Source organism: Euprymna scolopes, chromosome 18 (assembly GCF_053919585.1).
Source record: "Euprymna scolopes isolate OS-2025 chromosome 18, ASM5391958v1, whole genome shotgun sequence".
NCBI classification, from domain to species: domain Eukaryota; kingdom Metazoa; phylum Mollusca; class Cephalopoda; order Sepiida; family Sepiolidae; genus Euprymna; species Euprymna scolopes.
Genome location: NC_136499.1, coordinates 86,952,353 through 86,972,566, shown reverse-complemented (window position 1 = coordinate 86,972,566; position 20,214 = coordinate 86,952,353). Strand labels below are relative to the sequence as shown.

Genomic DNA, 20,214 nt, shown 5'->3' with positions numbered 1-20,214 from the left:
TATGACTATGGTTTAATAATATTTTTTATGACTATGGTTTAATAATATTTTTTATGACTATCGTTTAATAATATTTTTTATGACTATGGTTTAATAATATTTTTTATGACTATGGTTTAATAATATTCTTTATGACTATGGTTTAATTATGTTTTTCATGACTATGGTTAATAATATTTTTTATGACTATGGTTTAATAATATTTTTATGACTATGGTTAATAATATTTTTTATGACTATGGTTTAATAATATTTTTTATGACTATGATTTAATAATATTCTTTATGACTATGGTTTAATAATATTCTTTATGACTATGGTTTAATAATATTTTTTATGACTATGGTTTAATAATATTTTTTATGACTATGGTTTAATAATATTCTTTATGACTATGGTTTAATAATATTTTTTATGACTATGGTTTAATAATATTTTTTATGACTATGGTTTAATAATATTCTTTATGACTATGGTTTAATAATATTTTTTATGACTATGGTTTAATAATATTTTTTATGACTATGGTTTAATAATATTTTTTATGACTATGGTTTAATAATATTCTTTATGACTATGGTTTAATAATATTCTTTATGACTATGGTTTAATAATATTTTTTATGACTATGGTTTAATAATATTTTTTATGACTATGGTTTAATAATATTCTTTATGACTATGGTTTAATAATATTTTTTATGACTATGGTTTAATAATATTCTTTATGACTATGGTTTAATAATATTTTTTATGACTATGGTTTAATAATATTTTTTATGACTATGGTTTAATAATATTCTTTATGACTATGGTTTAATAATATTCTTTATGACTATGGTTTAATAATATTCTTTATGACTATGGTTTAATAATATTTTTTATGACTATGGTTTAATAATATTTTTAATGACTATGATTTAATAATATTTTTTATGACTATGGTTTAATAATATTCTTTATGACTATGGTTTAATAATATTTTTTATGACTATGGTTTAATAATATTTTTTATGACTATGGTTTAATAATATTCTTTATGACTATGGTTTAATAATATTTTTTATGACTATGGTTTAATAATATTTTTTATGACTATGGTTTAATAATATTTTTTATGACTATGGTTTAATAATATTTTTTATGACTATGGTTTAATAATATTTTTTATGACTATGGTTTAATAATATTCTTTATGACTATGGTTTAATAATATTCTTTATGACTATGGTTTAATAATATTTTTTATGACTATGGTTTAATAATATTTTTTATGACTATGGTTTAATAATATTTTTTATGACTATGATTTAATAATATTCTTTATGACTATGGTTTAATAATATTCTTTATGACTATGGTTTAATAATATTTTTTATGACTATGGTTTAATAATATTTTTTATGACTATGGTTTAATAATATTCTTTATGACTATGGTTTAATAATATTTTTTATGACTATGGTTTAATAATATTTTTTATGACTATGGTTTAATAATATTCTTTATGACTATGGTTTAATAATATTTTTTATGACTATGGTTTAATAATATTTTTTATGACTATGGTTTAATAATATTTTTTATGACTATGGTTTAATAATATTCTTTATGACTATGGTTTAATAATATTTTTTATGACTATGGTTTAATAATATTCTTTATGACTATGGTTTAATAATATTTTTTATGACTATGGTTTAATAATATTTTTTATGACTATGGTTTAATAATATTTTTTATGACTATGGTTTAATAATATTTTTTATGACTATGGTTTAATAATATTTTTTATGACTATGGTTTAATAATATTCTTTATGACTATGGTTTAATAATATTTTTTATGACTATGGTTTAATAATATTTTTTATGACTATGGTTTAATAATATTCTTTATGACTATGGTTTAATAATATTTTTTATGGCTATGGTTTAATAATATTCTTTATGACTATGGTTTAATAATATTCTTTATGACTATGGTTTAATAATATTCTTTATGACTATGGTTTAATAATATTTTTTATGACTATGGTTTAATAATATTTCTTTCTCCTGATTTTCCTATCAATATTTATATATCAAATTTTAAGTTTGAAAATTTTTGAAATTCTAAACTACATATGCTTTTTTTTTTTTTTTTTTTTTTTTTTTTACAAAGGAATCACCACTTATCAAGGCCGGGGGCCACTTGAGGATAAGGGTTAATGATTGTACAGTAGTCAATGGGACAATCTTGTAGTTGAAATTTGGTAAATTGGATTACTTAAGGGGACGGCGCATCAAGAATTTGTTTACGTTGAATTTAAAGATGATCCAAAAAGCAGGCAAATGGAAGAATTGCACAGGTGTGCAGTTCCAAGAAAGAAACTTTGTTCATGGAATCTCTGTTTAGGTTTAGGCACAGATAAAAAGTGGGAGAAATTATTGATGGTGGTTTCAGTTAGATGAGTGTTTCTCATGAAAGTTTGACAAGGGGGGACCATAGATTGGAGCTCATGATGAGCACTTGCCATGAAAATAATAATAAAGCAGAGACAGGCAACGTTTGTTCTGTGGAGAGGAGGTTGCAGGGAATAGAAAAGGCATCTCCTACGAGGCTACAAAGTCTATTTTGAACTCTGTCAAAGCAGGATAAGTGCTTCTAACAGCTCCTGCCCAGATGTGGCAACAGTACTCCATCTTAGAATGTACCTGGCTCTTATACAAGTAGAGAATTGCATCGGCAGTGATCGATCTACTAGATCGATAGAATGATCCCACGATTTTTCCAGCGACCTTGGTAATGGATTTGATGTACGTTCCATTTCAGATCAGGAATACAGGTCAGACCCAGAAGCTTGTCAAAACATAAATGTCTATGAATGATCTTAGGATGTTATTTGGAAGATCATTGATGTAGATCAGGAAGAGAGTTGGGTTCAGGATAGATTCTGAGGAATTCCAACATTAATACTGTGAGCTTCTGATTTCTGCCCATCAACCACTACTCTTAAGAACCTATCAGAGAAAATGATTTTATAATTAAAAACACAATTTGAGTTATACTGTAGCTGCAGATCTTGTGAAGTAGACCTTTATGCCATATCCTATAGAAGGCCTTTTATATGTCAATAGCAATTGCCCTAGAAAGGAAGCCTCCGTCGAGAGATTTGCTAATCCTATGAGATATAACCGTTAGCACATCTGCTGTAGATCTAGCAGAACGAAAACCATATTGCCTGTCACTATGAAGGTTATTTTTGTTAAGGTGGTTGACTACTTCTCTATTTAACAGATTCCAGCAACTTATTCATGACACACAGGAAACTTATGTGTCTGTACTGTTAGTTCACCAAAGTTAAGCAATGTTGAGCCTGGTCAGTACTAAAATGGGTGACCATATAGATTGAAAGGGATTAATAGGAATTAGTATTTAAAGAGGGTCATTATACTACTACAGCTTTTGGTCAGCATGTAAATAAAGTTTTTGTTTTTTGAAATAATTGAGTCGATGTGTCCATGCATTCCAAATTGAACTTCTGTCCGCTGTCAAGTTTGTTTCATTTGAACATTTCAATTTTATTGCTAAACTTGCCAATTAAATCTATTCTTGTTTTGTTAGAAGATGACATCGAAAAGTATGACAGAATTGTTAAATAAATTTAATCATCTATAAACATGTTAAGAAAGAATTGCAGATCTTGTTTATTTTAAGAACTTGTCAATCAAAAATCCAAATATCTACATCTGTTGCTAATTATGTGAATGGAATTAATGTGTTTGTATTTTTATCTTAAAACTAAAGATTAATTCAACTTGTCACAGAAACAGGTATGAAATCTTATTTCTTTGTTTAAAATCAAATTCAGCTCGCAAGATGCTAGTATCTGGTCTATAAAAGACAAAAAAAACAGGAGCTGATTATAAAAAAACTGTAAGTTTGTTTTGTTTGCAAAACTGTCAATCTAATCTCAAATGTTTCAGCTAAAAATTTGTGGACATTTGTTGGGTCAAAAGAGTGCTATTTTGATTGTTAGTGGAAAAACATATACAGTTAATGAATTAAAACTTATCTGGTTTTGGTCGGGTTAAAAAGTGAATGCCTGTGGATTTAAAATCTGGATTTAGGTAATCAAACCCTGAACAGTTAAGTTACACTAAAAATTGCTTAGAAAAAAAAATCACTTGAAAAATGAAACTTCTCTACAAAAACTGTTTCGAATCTTGATTAATCTTTTCAGTCGTTACATATTATTGACAGTAAAGTGTAGATACAAGTATCCAGTCGAAGTGGATTATAAAGTATGATTATGATTTTATAAAGTGTAACTGCAGGGATCTGCTGTCACTCTATCTGTAGGGTTAGCATTAGGGTAATCATAATTTTTAATCATATAATTTTTAATCATGAAATTTTTAATCATAAAATTTTTAATCATGAAATTTTTAATCATGAAATTTTTAATCATGAAATTTTTAATCATGTAATTTTTAATCATGTAATTTTTAATCATAAAACAGCAGAAAGATTTTAAGTTGGATGACAGATATTGCCAGCATTTTAATGAAGCAAAACATGATGTAGAGTTTGTAGAGTTGGGGCCTTTTTAGAAACACCTCCACACCTGTAACGATGATTTGACCAGAAGGAACCCCTTCTTAAGGAAATAGATCAATAAAATGTAGAAAATATAAAAGTGGCTGACATCTCCCTCCAAGAAAAATATCCAGAGTATCTTCATCCTTAGTCAATGCTGCCTTGATTAAAAATTGATAGTTAAAAATACACACTTCCAGCACCTGCAACAGCACACAATAATGTTGTATTCAAATGATGGCCAATTGACTACATTTTAGTGCATTCAAGATGAACATTTTAGTACATTCAAGATGAACATTTTAGTACATTCAAGATGAACATTTTAGTACATTCAAGATGGACATTTTAGTACATTCAAGATGGACATTTTAGTACATTCAAGATGAACATTTTAGTACATTCAAGATGGACATTTTAGTACATTCAAGATGAACATTTTAGTACATTCAAGATGGACATTTTAGTACATTCAAGATGGACATTTTAGTACATTCAAGATGGACATTTTAGTACATTCAAGATGGACATTTTAGTACATTCAAGATGAACATTTTAGTACATTCAAGAATTCAAGATGAATCCGCTGTGTTCTAGACTACTATGTGTTAAGGAATGCCAAAACAGGAAATCTCAATGGTTCAGATCATATGCTTATACGCGCCAAGTCTTAACTATGGTTGAAAGCTATTTGTAAGTCTCAATCTTTGTTGAGATTAAATGCAAGTAAGTTTCAATGTGATGCTGTTGATGCACATTTTCAAATTTAAATTAAAAACTGCATTGATGGTTTCCCACTGCTTGATCCTGACATATCGCCAGAGAAGCATTGGTCTGTTTTTAAAGACAATCTCCAAGAAGTTCATAAAAAAAATGATGTGCTTTTAATTATCGAATGCAATGAATCTCTCAACATAGGCTGAAGAAACACAGAATGCAAAAAATGATCTGATCTTCCTCATCTTGAGAAGGCAAACATCTCGTTCTGTGAAATCTGATCACAAAAAAGTTTTGGAAAACATCTCAAATGGAATAAGTAGCAGCTGTAGGTGATTTGCAAAAGCTATATCGGCTCTTGAAGTCGGCAACAAAAGGTGCTTATAGAGCAACTTGCTAATAGAACAAGGAGTCGTTATTATAAATCTGACGGAAGATCCCAACGTTGGCATCAGCACTTTGCGGAGTTGTTAAACTATGATCCATTTACACAGGGCTTTCCTCTTAATCACAATTCTTTATGAATGTGATTGAAATGTCTCCAGACTCGCCAAAATTGCAGAAGTTACAAAGAAACAAAAAAAATAATAGAACTGCCAGTGAAGATGAGTTGCTGTCCAGAAATTAATTCTACTGAATTTTCTATTCCATTTGGAACACCCAAAACATTCCCAATAATTGTTTCTTCAAAAAAGGTGACCAGCAAGTTCACCTAATTGATGTTGCATCCAAAATCTTTGTAATTATCCTCCTTAGACGCTTCCTGCAGGAGTTTGATTAGACTTAAACAATACGACTTTCAGCACGGCAACAGAAGTAATGCTGGTGTTATCAAAAGTTAACTATTGTCTGCTTTGTTAAATTTGACTCCATTGATTGCAAATGTCTGTAGAAAATGGTGAGGCGTGATGGGTTCCCTACAGAACTGCTCAACCTAATCAAAGTTTACTACAAACATATTATAATCCTTGCCATAACAATGGATCATGGTTCTAGTTTCTTCACGTCATTGACTGGATGTTAAAGCAAGGATTAACTAGCATTCCAGGTGTACAAGTTGGACAGGACTTTATAGTCACTGATCTAGACTTCACTGACGATGTTGCAGTATTAGGCGAGACAAACTACACTTAATGGTATCAGTAGCACATCTTCGTGGGTTGGCATAGAAATTAATGCCTCAAAAATGAAGATTGTTTTAGTCAACATATTTCTGCCACATCAATTTGCTATAACCCTTAACGGGAAAGTAGTCGAAGAGGTTGATGACTTCAAATATCTCCGTATCACCTTCACATCTACAAGGCAGGAGAAAGAGGTCATCTTAATTAGAATCAACAAGGATTGTTTGGGTTTCTGCTGGCTTTGTATTTGTCTTTGCTCACAAAAAAAAATCCAGCTAACGATTAAATGCAGCACCTACTATGCCTATCCTCTACAACTGCGAAATCTGCCTCTTTCAAGTAGCTGACATTCAAAGGCTGGTGCATTCTCGGGATTTGTATTTCTGACCACAAATGCCACAATCCATGCACGATATGAGCTTTTGTTTAAGTTTTGTAAATAGAATTGACAAAACTTCAAAACAAATGTTTTCATTTTGAAGATTACTTTAACCCGTGCATATTTGTGGAATAAAAAAAATGCTTTAAATTAGTTTCAAACAGATTTTTCCTATCAGTTTTTATTAAAAATGAAGAAAATTTTTGCACATTTTCTGTATAACAGCAGATGTATATCAGCAGATGAGAAAAAATGATTTTGAAAAGCTTTCAAAAATTGATCAATATTTTTTATGTCTATTTTTTGCCTTGTATTTGTTATGCTTTCAAAATAAACACTGTATACATCAAATACTTTTATAAATAATAAATTCCAACTCTGAGCACAATGTAGAGCTATGGCCCTCCACACTACTTGGCAAACAAATGGACACATATTCCTCATATTTGAATCTTAAAGATATTTAATTTTTTATCTTTCTTCCATTCATATGAAATTATCTGCTACACACCAGATCCTTACATAAAACAAACTCTTTTAAAATAAAATCCATGATGTGTTGCATCAATTTTGATAAAGAACAAGTGACAATAGCAACCATGAAAAAAACGGACACAAGTGACGACAAACATGCATTTCAGTTGAAGCAAGAAACAAAAAGGGTCTGTGACGTAATGAAATTCAGTTCTAAGCAAAACTTTTCTGGCGATTGAATCCTCAGTGTAGGCAATAGATACAATGTTTACAATTGTGAATTCTGCCTGGTCATGGCTGACAGAACAAGAACATGCGACCACCATGGATTAATTCCGTGCAGATTCTCGAGTTTGACAAAAATATTCTCGAGTTCAACAAGATACATTTGTAAAAAAAGGTTTAAGATTTCATTGGTGAAAATATTGTGAGATGAGAACAATAGTTGAAATACAAATTATCAATCCACATATCAACAATTCAGAAACAATAAAAAACGCACACCCACTTTAGAATGAAACAAACATTTAAGTACACAACTTGTGTCAGTCGTGTAAATATTCTGTTAAAAACTAAAGAGAAACACTTAAATACAAATTTTGTAACCTTCTTTTGTTTCTGGAAACAATGGATACTGTCTGAAATAGAATTTACACAATGAGTTCATCATGACACAATCCTAATCAACTGCACTTTCCTGGATCCTGCATTGTTGACGTCCAGCAGCAAAGGAGAAATCCAAGACTGGAAGTAATGCAGAATTTATTTTCTTATTTGAAGTTTTCTTATTCCTAGACTAGTTTCTCTATCAAGTATTGCAAGTCTAGTTTACTCTACTACTTCAGTCAAAAAAAGGGAGGGGGATGGATATATATATTTATGCAACTAGATTATCCCATAGCATTTTTTGAAGTCAATACTTTAACTTTGAAATCATTTGCATGCAAAAGCTGTTTGGTCTGCAGTTTATGTCGTTAAAACATTGTTTCAGCTGTTGCATATGTTCTAAGATTTTTGTGTGTTTTGTTGCTTTCTTTCTTCTTTCACCCAGTCTTACGAAACATGTGTGGTGAACTCGCCTAAATATGCTCCCACCCTTCCTGTTAGTATGATTCTAAATATTATATTGCAACATTTAGTTTGAAATCAAACAGCAATCGACTTTATCTAACTTTAGCAAAACATTTTTAATGAAACCAGAATCTAATTTTTTTTTTTTTTTTAGATCTTAGTGCTTGTATTTATTTTTATTGAGAAATTTAATTAAATTTGTTAAACTGACAAAATAGTTTGTCTATTTTCCCTCATATTTCAACAAAAATGCTATGTGTAATATTTAAAAAATTTTTTTTCAAATAATTTACTTTTAATTTTTTAATGCTTATTTTTATTGCGATAAAAGTAAAATCAGTTTGAAATAAAATAACTTATGAATATATTTATTTAGCAGTGAAAAATGTGTACGCCAAAAATTGCAGAAAATTAGCGAGTAGAATTTTAATAAAAAATAAAAACATTTTTCTGTTTGGTATCAACGAACTCCAAACGACCGTGCAACGTGCTTATGTTAGGAAAATGGAGATAATCTTCTACAATGCAATGACTTGGCACGAATGTCATTTGGAATTTATCGACTACGAATACTAAATTCATTTTATGTTTTGTTAAAATTCTACTCACTTATTTCCTGTAGTTTTTGGCGTATAAAAATATTTTTCACTGAAAAATATTTTCATAAGTTTTCCTATTATTTTATTCTGAACTTCCATATTTCACTTGAATCAATAAAAAAATAAGTTGTATTATTTTTATGATACGCTACTTTATAACTGACCAAAGAAAAGTTTTATAAATATATCTTGATCTATGTGAATGATTTGATTAATAAAAATTACATTTCGTTTACATTTAGCCTTTTAATAACTTTATAAAGTCCTTTTTTTCAATGCATCTAAACATTTAAACTAGCATAGCAAGAATTATATTTCCGTTTAGGGCAGTTGAGTTATAACATAAGTTATCAAGGTTTGTTAACAAAGATGCAATACGTATAATTGTATAGTCAACCACTACAAAATACATTACTATAATTTCTTTTCATAGTTATCTCCCTTTATATCAAGAAACCTAGAAATTTGAAAGGAAACATCTGGGATTATGCTATGAAGACAGATAAAAAAGCTGAAATTTTCCTACATAAAATGTAAATGGTAAATGTAAATGGTTCAAATGTTGCTTCTGTTTAGCCCATTTCTTTCCTTAACCTGCTGTAGCAGGATAGAATGATCAATTTTTGTATAAATTGCAGTTTTTCTTTTATCCATTTTTCTTTGGTGAATCTAAAATTTTGTTTTACTGACTTCTAATTGAATAAAACTTTCCTTTGATAACGGTTAGTTTTAAGTTTTACTACATTGCCGGGATGCAGTGAAATCGCTTTAATTTCCAATCTTTGATTGTGTGCATATTTTTAAAACTTAATTGAATAATTTTGCTCAATTTTATTCCCTTTACTGATTTTTGCTCTTCAGTGATTGTTTTAAAATGTTTCATTTAGTTGTCTGAGCTGGACTAAATAATTATTTTAATAGTAAAATTGTAGCTAAGTATGTTACTATATTGCCAATAACATGGTACAGCAATAACAAATGAAACAACATTTGATATATCAGCTTAAATCTTATTTAATTTATATTTTTGAACATCTAACAAGATAACTTTGTTAGTTTGCACCAGAGCATGCAACTGGAAAACAAACTTTTAATGTCATTTGTTTAAGATTTGTTTGTGAGAATTTTTTGTGAACATATAAAAATAGAACGATGTATATTTATATTTCTATGCATTTATTTTTTTCCACAGATATCAAGAAAATGGACAAGAAAACTGTTTCAATGAATATTGAAAACAATGAGAAGGTTCTTGCTGACTATCAGAAAACCTTTATCAGTTTTAAGCATCGTATTGACAATCTAAAGAAAAATTATGAGGCATCAAAAGCTAACCCCCCAAACATTCGATACCAAGAACTTAAAAAAATGATCAAACAAACGATCGAAGCCGGCGTGTGATTCCCATTGGAAATGGTTTTCTTCCAAATTCCTCGCAAAAGTGCCCAACTGATTCTCTGACCATGTGTGAATTTGGTCAACATAATGTTAAATGTTGCTGATTTCAGCATTGAACAATCTTAACTAAATTTAACTTTTTGGTTTTTATTTAAGAAAAGATTTTATTGTGCAATATTATAAAACCATATTTTTTAATACTTATCACTCAACAATGTTATTGATACAATATTACCAAATATAATCTTTTGAAATGCATAGATTAACTTTTGTTTTAATGATTAGTATTTACTTAATATTATTGAATGACATCACTGACTTTTCTTATTGATTCAATATGATTGAGTGAACTTTTTTTCATCTAAATATAAGATGCACTTTTATTGAATGATTAGCTGAAAACATATCACTGCGTATTATTAGTGCAACACATTTGAGTAAATAAAAATGAAATCTCATATTTTGGTGCAATCATTGAAAAAATTGAACATCTGCTGAAAGAATAGTATTTGTTTTTAAATATTTTTCATATAATACTTTGTGGAAATTAACACTTAATCTGTTCACAACATCCAAAATTTTGGATTGAAAACAACTTTTAGTTTCCAATAAAATTAGTTTCGCACTGGATAAAAATTTTCAAAATTTTAATGTAAAATTCTTCCTTTTTTTTTTTTTTTTTTTTTTTTTTTTAAAGGAATACCTGTCCAAAGTGCTCTTTTATGGAACAGGATTCTCCACATCAAATAAACCTTGTGTCTAACTTTGTAATAATGATAGGTAAATAAAATATGCAGACATTAGACTTTTTATTCAATCAAAAACGTGCAAAAGTTATAGTCTGTTGAATGAGAAAGCGTGCTTTATGCTAAATTGATGGTTGAATATGATTAAATGTGTGCTCATCATTTTTGCATGAAATACTAATCCGACTATTAATCGCTGACTGTGCATGGAAAGGATTGCATAATACTTTGTATTGTTACAAAAATCCATACAAAATTTCAGATCCAGTAGTTTTTGAGAAAAAATGGAATGGACAAACTAAGAGAAATATATAGATTATTTGTTGAAAATTTTTGTTCAAAATTTTGATTGTTTTCTAACTGCACCCAATCTCGATGATGTGTTACACAATTTGTCTATATGAAATAACATTTTGAAGACAAAAAAATTTTCCCAGCTTTATTTAGTACAAATTTATCTTTAATTGACCTTTGGCAACTAAAGATTTTCATTTACATACATCATAAAATTGTATTTTTGTGTAATTCTAAATATACACAAAATGTTTATACTTGAACATATAAAAATTCGAATTTCTTCGTTAAAAAAAGTATGTTTTATTAAACTTTTGTTGTTTAAATAAATTGATTTTGCTCGTTTTTAAAAAATAATGGTTGAAAAGACATTTTTCACTCAGTAATGAGCTTTGGAAGATTGTCAGTGAAAGAAACACAATCACCAAAAGATAAGTTTCATTATTAGATTCATCATTTGGAAAAATCACTTGCAATGTAAAGCTCTGTCACTTATTTTCAACATTTTTTTTATTTAGTGTGGGGCTTACCTCATTTATACAAACACTAACTTTAAAATTAACATTAAAATTGTGTAACGCACAGTCTTTTATGTCCCCACAGAATTTTAGAACTTTTGTCAACTCTGGAAAACTTTTATCATGCCAAAACGATTACAATATATTTTATCCTTTAAATTTTTTTTTAGATGTATACAAGTTGAAAAAAACCCCCAAAAAACAAACATACATTCTATTATTTTAGATTTTAAAAGTTCTAAAATGAATAAATTTTTCAAATTCTTATTTAAAAAAAACCCCAAACTTTTTTAAATGTCTGTCAAAGTTTTGTACACTGTCAGCCAGCAGATACTGAGATGTCAAAACTGACTGCCGTCTGACATTTGACTGATAACCAAAAAGTAATAAAAAAGAAAAATAGAAAAAACAACTGTCCATAAACGAAAGACAAACAAATTTTACTAATTTTATGAATGGATTTAAAAAAGATGAATCTATGCAAGTGACTAGTTTTCTAGGTCATTCATGAAACCAACTAACAAGTTGAGTATCAAGTTTTGGATAGGATTTGACCCAACAATTCTAGAGTTATTTACACTGCTGATAAAAGCACTCTCTACTGGTTTTCACAGAAAAAAACAAAAAAAGCTGATAAAAGCATTAAGAGAAACCAAAAAATTAGAAATCAATTAAAATTTGTTTTCAATATGTAAATTCTTGTATATACTCACAAAGTAAAAAAAAAAATATTAAAAAAATGTCATTAAAAAATTTAAATAAGTAATTTATTTAAATTTTTATTAGTGGAAGAAACAGATTTCATAGGTCGTTGATGGACCTTTTAAAATTGCTGGAGTTGAATATTTGCATTAGACAACTACATTGCTCATGATTGTATCTATTATAAATGTTATTTCTGATCATCGATTTTAAGGCTAACTTTAGTTACAAAGAATAAAATTGTAGTTGATAATCCAAATTTCACATGCGAAATCCATAACAAAGCCATTATTTTGCTGATTCAATATAACAAAACTCGTGTAAGACAATAACATTTTTCGTAACGATAACGTTGACCATATAGGATAGCAACGGGAATATGAAAGCCTCATTATTCATGCATAAAAAATAAAGACGTTCATAATTTCTACAATAGTTTCATCTCAGATTAAGTCTATCAAAGCATGATTAATGTTATTTTCTTTAATAAAAAAAAAATCGCTTTTGGTGAATTTCTTATTTTATATTTGATTAGCAAGACTACCTGGCATTACTCGGAAAAAATGTAACATACAGTTATTAAAACTTCTGAAGGCAACATTAAATACAGAAATTAAAAAAAAATTTAATTGATTTTGAAAATTTTTTGCATTCAACTAGATGACGGGAACTTCTCTAGGAGTTTAAAGAGAGAATGTTTGAATCCAGATGTAATTTTGATAATACATCTGCTGAAATTCGGATATTCATAATTGACCAAAATGTTTTCATGTTTGTTGAAGGTTGCACAACTCAAATTACAAAATCCAAAATTTTATTTTGTTCATTAAAATTTTTCTTTCAAAATTTTCATTTAACATCTTAGGATGTATTTGATTCATGTATAGGAAGAGGATTGCATTAGAAACAGTTTTTTTTTTTTTTGGGGGGGGGGGGGTCAGTAAAACCTTTTTTTTTTTTCCAGCATAAATTGGATATTTTACATTTGAAATGAAGTCATCAGAGCTTATCAAAACAAGGGAGTAAATAAAGGAGAAAGCCACTCACTTCAATTTGGATAAACTGAGAATCTGAGCATTCATTGGTGATGAAAGGAGTTTTAGAGATTGTCAAGTCACATCAAATCGGGAGGGTTACGGTTTCAGTAAGATTTTGATCACCAATGCTTTTTGTGATGCAGTTGTATATTGTGTAGATGTCAACAAATTATTCTGAAGATCACAACCAGAGTTGGGCTCATCACTTAAAAAATGCCGGCGTTGATATTATATGCATCCAAAGTAAATGTTTCTGTTCTGTAAATTGTTGTCAAAGGTTTAAATATAAATTTTACAGTTCAGAATCTAATCCATATGACACCAGGACAGAAATCAGGAGCAATTTGACTCCAAAAACACTTTCTGTGAGTCAAGCTCCCGACTGAAAAAATCATGACTTAAGAACTGAATTCTTGTCTTGGAATCTAAAAAAAAAAGGTTCCAAATTTTCCCCCCATTTTCACAAAACGAAATTATTATAACCTGTCTTACGACTTCTTATACCTCACAGGTGTGGAAAATTATACAAAGGTGAGACATGTCATCCACTAAAATAAGGTTAGAGGAAAGCTAAAAAACCGTAAGACGTGGAAAAATTGAAAACTCAGGTATGGTTGACCACATATGGAGAGAAAAAGGAAAGCATTACTTATGAGAGGAAGTAACAATCATAGACAAGAATGGTGGAAAGTAAGATGACTTCAAGAAGCAACACATATGCTGAGTGGTGGCAAATTACTAAGTAAACCTCGTATAGAATTTAACACCATATGCGAACCATAAATTATAAATATACATAGTAATTTAGTAGATTTTAAAAATAATAATTTCATATATTAGAAGTGGTTAATTCTAAATCATATTTTTAAATCATTTTTTTCACATTATTTTAGAAAATTATTAATTACTAAATTAAATATTCAGGGGAGAGAACTCATAATTCTATCTGAATTTTCTCCCTTGACTGTTTTGATTTTAGTGTGTTTTAAGTTGGAAAATTAGATTTTAATCAATATATTCCTTTCTTTTCTCAAAGCAGTTACTGATATATATATATAACACACACACACATATATATATATATATACACACACACACACACACACACACACACACACACACACACTAGCAAGTCGCCCGGCATTGCCCAGTCGTAAGTTTTCTCCTTTCTCATCGTGCATTCACCCTGTTTGCGAAACTGAATTATGGTCCTTGTAACAGGTTGCTGGTTTGCTGTCTCACATCGTGTTTCCAACAATTCTATAATTATTTCCAACACCTTGTTATGTCCACCTTGTGTAAATCTGAAGTGATTGCGGGCATGTAGATAGTACATGGCGCAAGATACCCCGCTCATGTTTACACAAAAAACACAGGTCTGAATCAATAGCCCATAATTTTAGTTTGGCCGCATTTGGTAGATGATGTAGAGTGAAGAAGAAATGATACTGTGAATGATTCCATTGCAATTAAGGATTTCCACGATAATTTAATTGGTTCAACGATGTACATCGTTTGGCTGTTCTTTGCTCTTCCTCAAACATCCTGACTTCTTCGATCACCTCTTTTCCCTTTTGGACCCTCTTGCTGCTTGTGCTGGCCAGTCCAGCTTTATTGGTTTGAGTGACGTCTATAATGTCCTTTATTCGTAGGCTACATTCCGCCTCCTTTGTGGTTTTAACAGCAGAGTCTCACTTTCCCAGTTTTAAACTCTTCCACGAGTGAAGATATTGGGAACTGTAGGTTTCCAGGATTGGTATATAAACCTATTTTTGAAAAACAAGGAAGAACTTCAAGCCATTTACGCAGTTATGTATTGCAAAATTGTTGAATTTGTTCAACACGAGATAATGCAATCTCATACATCTGTAAGGGTCACAAAAGACAAGGTAGCAAACCATGTTGGTAACATCACACCTTCATCCTTTCGGATAGATAAGTTTCAGTCAAGTGATTTAAGGCCCTTCAAGGTTATTTTCTGGATCTCTGTACCTCGAAGTTAATCAGTCAAGAGGATTGAATAATTATGCCCAAGGCTTTTAACTGGAATCTCCCTCCAACTGTTGGGATCGTATCTCCTCCAATATTGAAATGAATGTCCCTGACAGATCCTTTGATTAACGAAAGACTTTGACTTTTCTTTGGCTTAGCCTTCATTCTCACCCATGTGAAGAAGTCATGGTATTTTTGCAGCAGTGCATCGACATCACTTTTGGATGGGACAAGAATGGTGATGTCATCCATAAAAACTGTAGATGGAAGAAGAATCAACTGCCCAGTAGTATGATTTCCATGGCGAGAACGAAAAAAAGTGGGGAAATTACACAACCCATCATAATGCCGATCTAGAGTTCCTGCAAATTCGTGTTATTTTTTACAGTAAATTTCTTGAAGGCTGAATTGAAATATTTCATTAGGGTTTCGCCAACCTTGCTAGGGAAGCTAAAGTCAAGGGCAATTCAAATTACGTCGTGCAGAACTGAATGATATGCATTCGCAAGATCATATCACATGTAATTCCGTTTTATCTTTTTTGGCCGATAGTATCGAGTTGCATCATCTGTGAATCCTCCAGATCAGGGGAAGCCAGGTATCCCAGCCTTCTGAACAAATGTATTGATTGCTCACCAGGAAGATTGTTATACGACAAGCAAGAATTCCGAAATATGATATTTTGATATGAAATATATTTTGATCAATGCAGATTTCGTATTTATTATTATATTGTCCCAATATATATGATTTAAAAAGAAGACATGTTTGCTGCAAGGCTAAAAATGAAAACATGAACGAATAGCTATTACGTTACGTATGCATATTCGTAATGCCGTCATTTGATCTTCACCTGGCAAATTTCATTTTTTTAATTTTCACACTTCTGCACTGATTTTCCCCAGTTAAAACTCATATAAAGTTTCTGTATGGGTTCGAATACCCTACATATTAAGTTACATGTTTATAGACCAAATTTTTTAAAATAAATATATATACGCATATATAAATATATATAGAAAGGTTTGTGTTTATTATAACCTTTTTATGCAAATATTACGCAAGTATAAATCATGTAGAATATCTGCATGAATTGCACGTAATAGTTAACTAATGATGATCATCCTATAAGAAAAAAAAACTAATAGGGAATTAAAATAAATATTTAAAAGAATATGCTAATTAGCTAGATCTTTTGTAGATGAATGCAATTCCATGACTCCTATATAACAAAGAAATAGAAGAAAAGGGTTTTTAATATGAATATCAATACACACACACACAAAAAAAAGGAATTTATAGGAGTATGTGTATATATATATATATATATATATATATATATATATATATATACACGAAAATAAAAAATAACATCTCTTTAATGAGAATAGTTATTTATGAGAATAAGACATGTTTTAACAATTATGGTTTTATCAGTAGTCTCTTAGTTTCGTAAATTATGTTTTAAAAACTTAAAATTGTTTAATAGATCTAATTAAATTTTAGGCTTCTAGTGTTTTATTTGATATTTCTAAGGCCAGAGGCTACATCGACCGAAACATACAAATAACACTCAAGATGAGAACAGCAGTTTGATTAAAGCAAATAATATGGATAACGTTTTAAAACAACAAAAAAATCAAAGTGTGAAACAATAAGATGAAGAGAAAGAAGATAAAGAAAAAAAGTACAAAAAAAACAAAACATTTTTTTGATATTCAAAATTTTTGTTAGAAAAAGAACTCTCAATGGTATTAAAAGTGGTAGAAATGAAAACGGTTAATAGAAAAAAAGAATGTGATAATCATAGCGGGAAAGAAATTTTTGTTGTTGTAATTGTTATAGATTGCTTCGAAGTATTTTTGGCACGTGTGACTTACTTGCACTTCTGAAAAGGTCAAAGGACATGTCATGAAGCTGTCCTTGTGTATACTTGCTAATTCACAATAAGATTTAAGTAATGTATCATAGGTAGAATGAACAAAGAGAATTTGTGAAAATAAGAAAACACCAAATTAAAGGTTTGTATCCTTAGACGCTTATTGTATGGAAGTGAAACATGGGTTACATGCAAGAATATTCATCACAATATTTGTTCCCATACAATTCTTGGAATTAGATGACAGGATTGGATAGCACGTTTGGTTGAAATGTGCAAAGATCTTCAGCATGTACTCCCTGTTCGTCAATCATGATATGTTTGTTGCTCGAGTGATGAGACACGGACGAATAATATGCTCAGTTGATGCAGGGTGTGAGATTTGGAAACAAGCTGATACCCTGTTATAGCACTGTGAACAACTCCAAAATCCAAACTTCTGATCATCATTTGTGGAGCAATTGCAGTGGTGGACAAGAGACGAGAGGAACGTGAAAAAGGTATGCCTCAGAAATCTTTGTAAATATTTCATCTATGTCTGTTAAAATGAACAGTGTCATTAGTGTACAACTCTGTAGTGACAGCAGATGATGCCACAATTATGTATTGTCTTAACAGTTCATCCATCATAATCCTCCAAGACCGTGGTGCCAATAATGGACTGTATCAAAATACAATTATAATTCTGGAGATGACAAGTTCCATCATTGGCACAGATTTTCTTTCAACTACTGTCCTCATCTTTGTTGACGTCAACATTTTGAGACATTTTCTTGCCTGTGCTGATGTTCTCACATCTTTAATTTCATGGATATGGTCTGATTTTAATGGTAACTGCTAAATTCATCAATGCATAAAAATCAATGTCAAAATATATTTTCAAGAAAACTTGTGAAACTCTTGCTGCTGACTGTTTTCCTCACATCTTTTCTAAGAAGGCCAAGAGGCGTCTACTGTCTGTGAAAATCATGTTTTGTTTTTGTTAGCACCTTACATCAAGTGGCCTCTTGCCTTGTGTGGAGTGACTTATAGAAAAAATACACAAAAAAATCAACAATGGATACGAGAAAAAACATCACTGCGAATGAATTCTACATTCAAAGAAGAAAGGAAAGCCCATTAGTTAAATAAATAGCAAAAAAAAAAATTAGTTGAAATAAAACCAATGTAAAAAAAAAAAAACAATTAAATTATTCATTGGCAAAAATCTGTTCAGTTTTCCATTTCGTCATTGAAAACAAAACGTTTTTAAGAATCAAGAACAAAAGACATAAATTCATAAATATAAGATTATTTTATTACATTCATTAAGCATCAAAAATAGATTTTTTGTTGTTTTGTTTTATGTACATTTTAAAAAAATAAATTTTTTATAAAATGCAAAAAATTGTGGGGGGGGGGGGGTTAAAGACATTTTATGTTTCAGCTCATTTAAAAAATACAAAAATAATTAAAAACAGATTTTTCATTTGATATGAAAATATTTTGAATTTAATTGACAGATTTGGATTAAAAAAAACTTTAACAAATTATTTTTCCAGCTTTTCCTCTCTCACCTCACTCTCTATTGATTTAAATATATATATGCATCTCTCTCTATAAAGACATTTACATACATACATAACTATATACATATATACAAAAAATTCTCTCTCTTTATATATATATACACACACACACACACATAAGTATGTATACGTATATATACAAACATTCTCATATATGTGTGTGGGTGTGTTAACATATGAGACTCCCAGAATCATATAGTATCAAGTGCCATAAATAGGTATGTATAGTACTGTATAAATCTAGAGGCTTTTTCTTATATATATATATATATATATATATATATATATATATATATAAAAAACATTTTATTTAATAACTATAAATGTGCCTGTTATTTACACATGGGTCTACATTGAATCAGGGGTAAAATCTGGTAGGGTTCATAAGCACATTTCAAAGTGCATCATCTGATCTAAAACAGTGTTTTGTGCTTATTTTTTTTCTGTGAGATTTTGCTAGTTGAACAGTGCTGATGAATTGTTCTCACCAGTTGGATTCTACCAGAGATCCGGTTACACCAGATTTATGAAACTTGGATACTTCCAATAGACATTGTAATGTATTGTTTTTTAAAAAAATAATAAACTATGAGTGATTGAACACTGTTTTTTTTCAACTTCTGGTACATGCTATGACAGATTCAGTAAAGTTATATTTGTTTTACAATTGACCAATTCTTTGATTAACAGGCAAAATAATAATCTTAATCCAATGAGAAATGTCTAATTCTTTGATATGGATCACTTTTGCTTTTTTTCCTTCGTATAATAATTAATTATATTATATATCTATTATAATTAATTATATTATATATCTATTATAATTAATTATATTATATATCTATTATAATTAATTGGGATTGTGCATATATGCTATGGTGCAAACTTTTGTTTGAACTCAAATTTATAAGACATGCACAAATTCGGTGTTTTGTGTTGCAATTAATGGCACATCAAGCCTTTTTTTTTGGTAATCTAATACTGAAACAATCCATAATTGTTGTAAATGATTAATAGAACATGATGTTCCTTTTCATCTATAGCTAGAAAGAAATTGTGTGTTTGTACCTTTCTAAACAGTACTGACCTATATATGTGTGTGTGTGTATAAAGTGTATGATATGAATATGAGAAAT

General features: G+C 29.4%; 1 protein-coding gene across 6 annotated transcripts in view; it reads left to right on the top strand.

Annotated features, from left to right (window-relative positions):
- Positions 1-11,145, top strand: part of LOC145297679 (uncharacterized) — a 78,729-nt gene extending 67,584 nt beyond the window's left edge. For all 6 annotated transcript variants that reach the window (XM_080143866.1, XM_080143867.1, XM_080143868.1 and 3 more), the window contains exon 3: positions 10,137-11,145. In XM_080143866.1, coding sequence (XP_079999992.1) covers positions 10,137-10,345 — 209 coding nt within the window. In that variant the 3' untranslated portion in view covers positions 10,346-11,145. The remainder of the gene's footprint in view (positions 1-10,136) is intronic.
- The last annotated feature ends 9,069 nt before the right edge of the window (positions 11,146-20,214 follow it).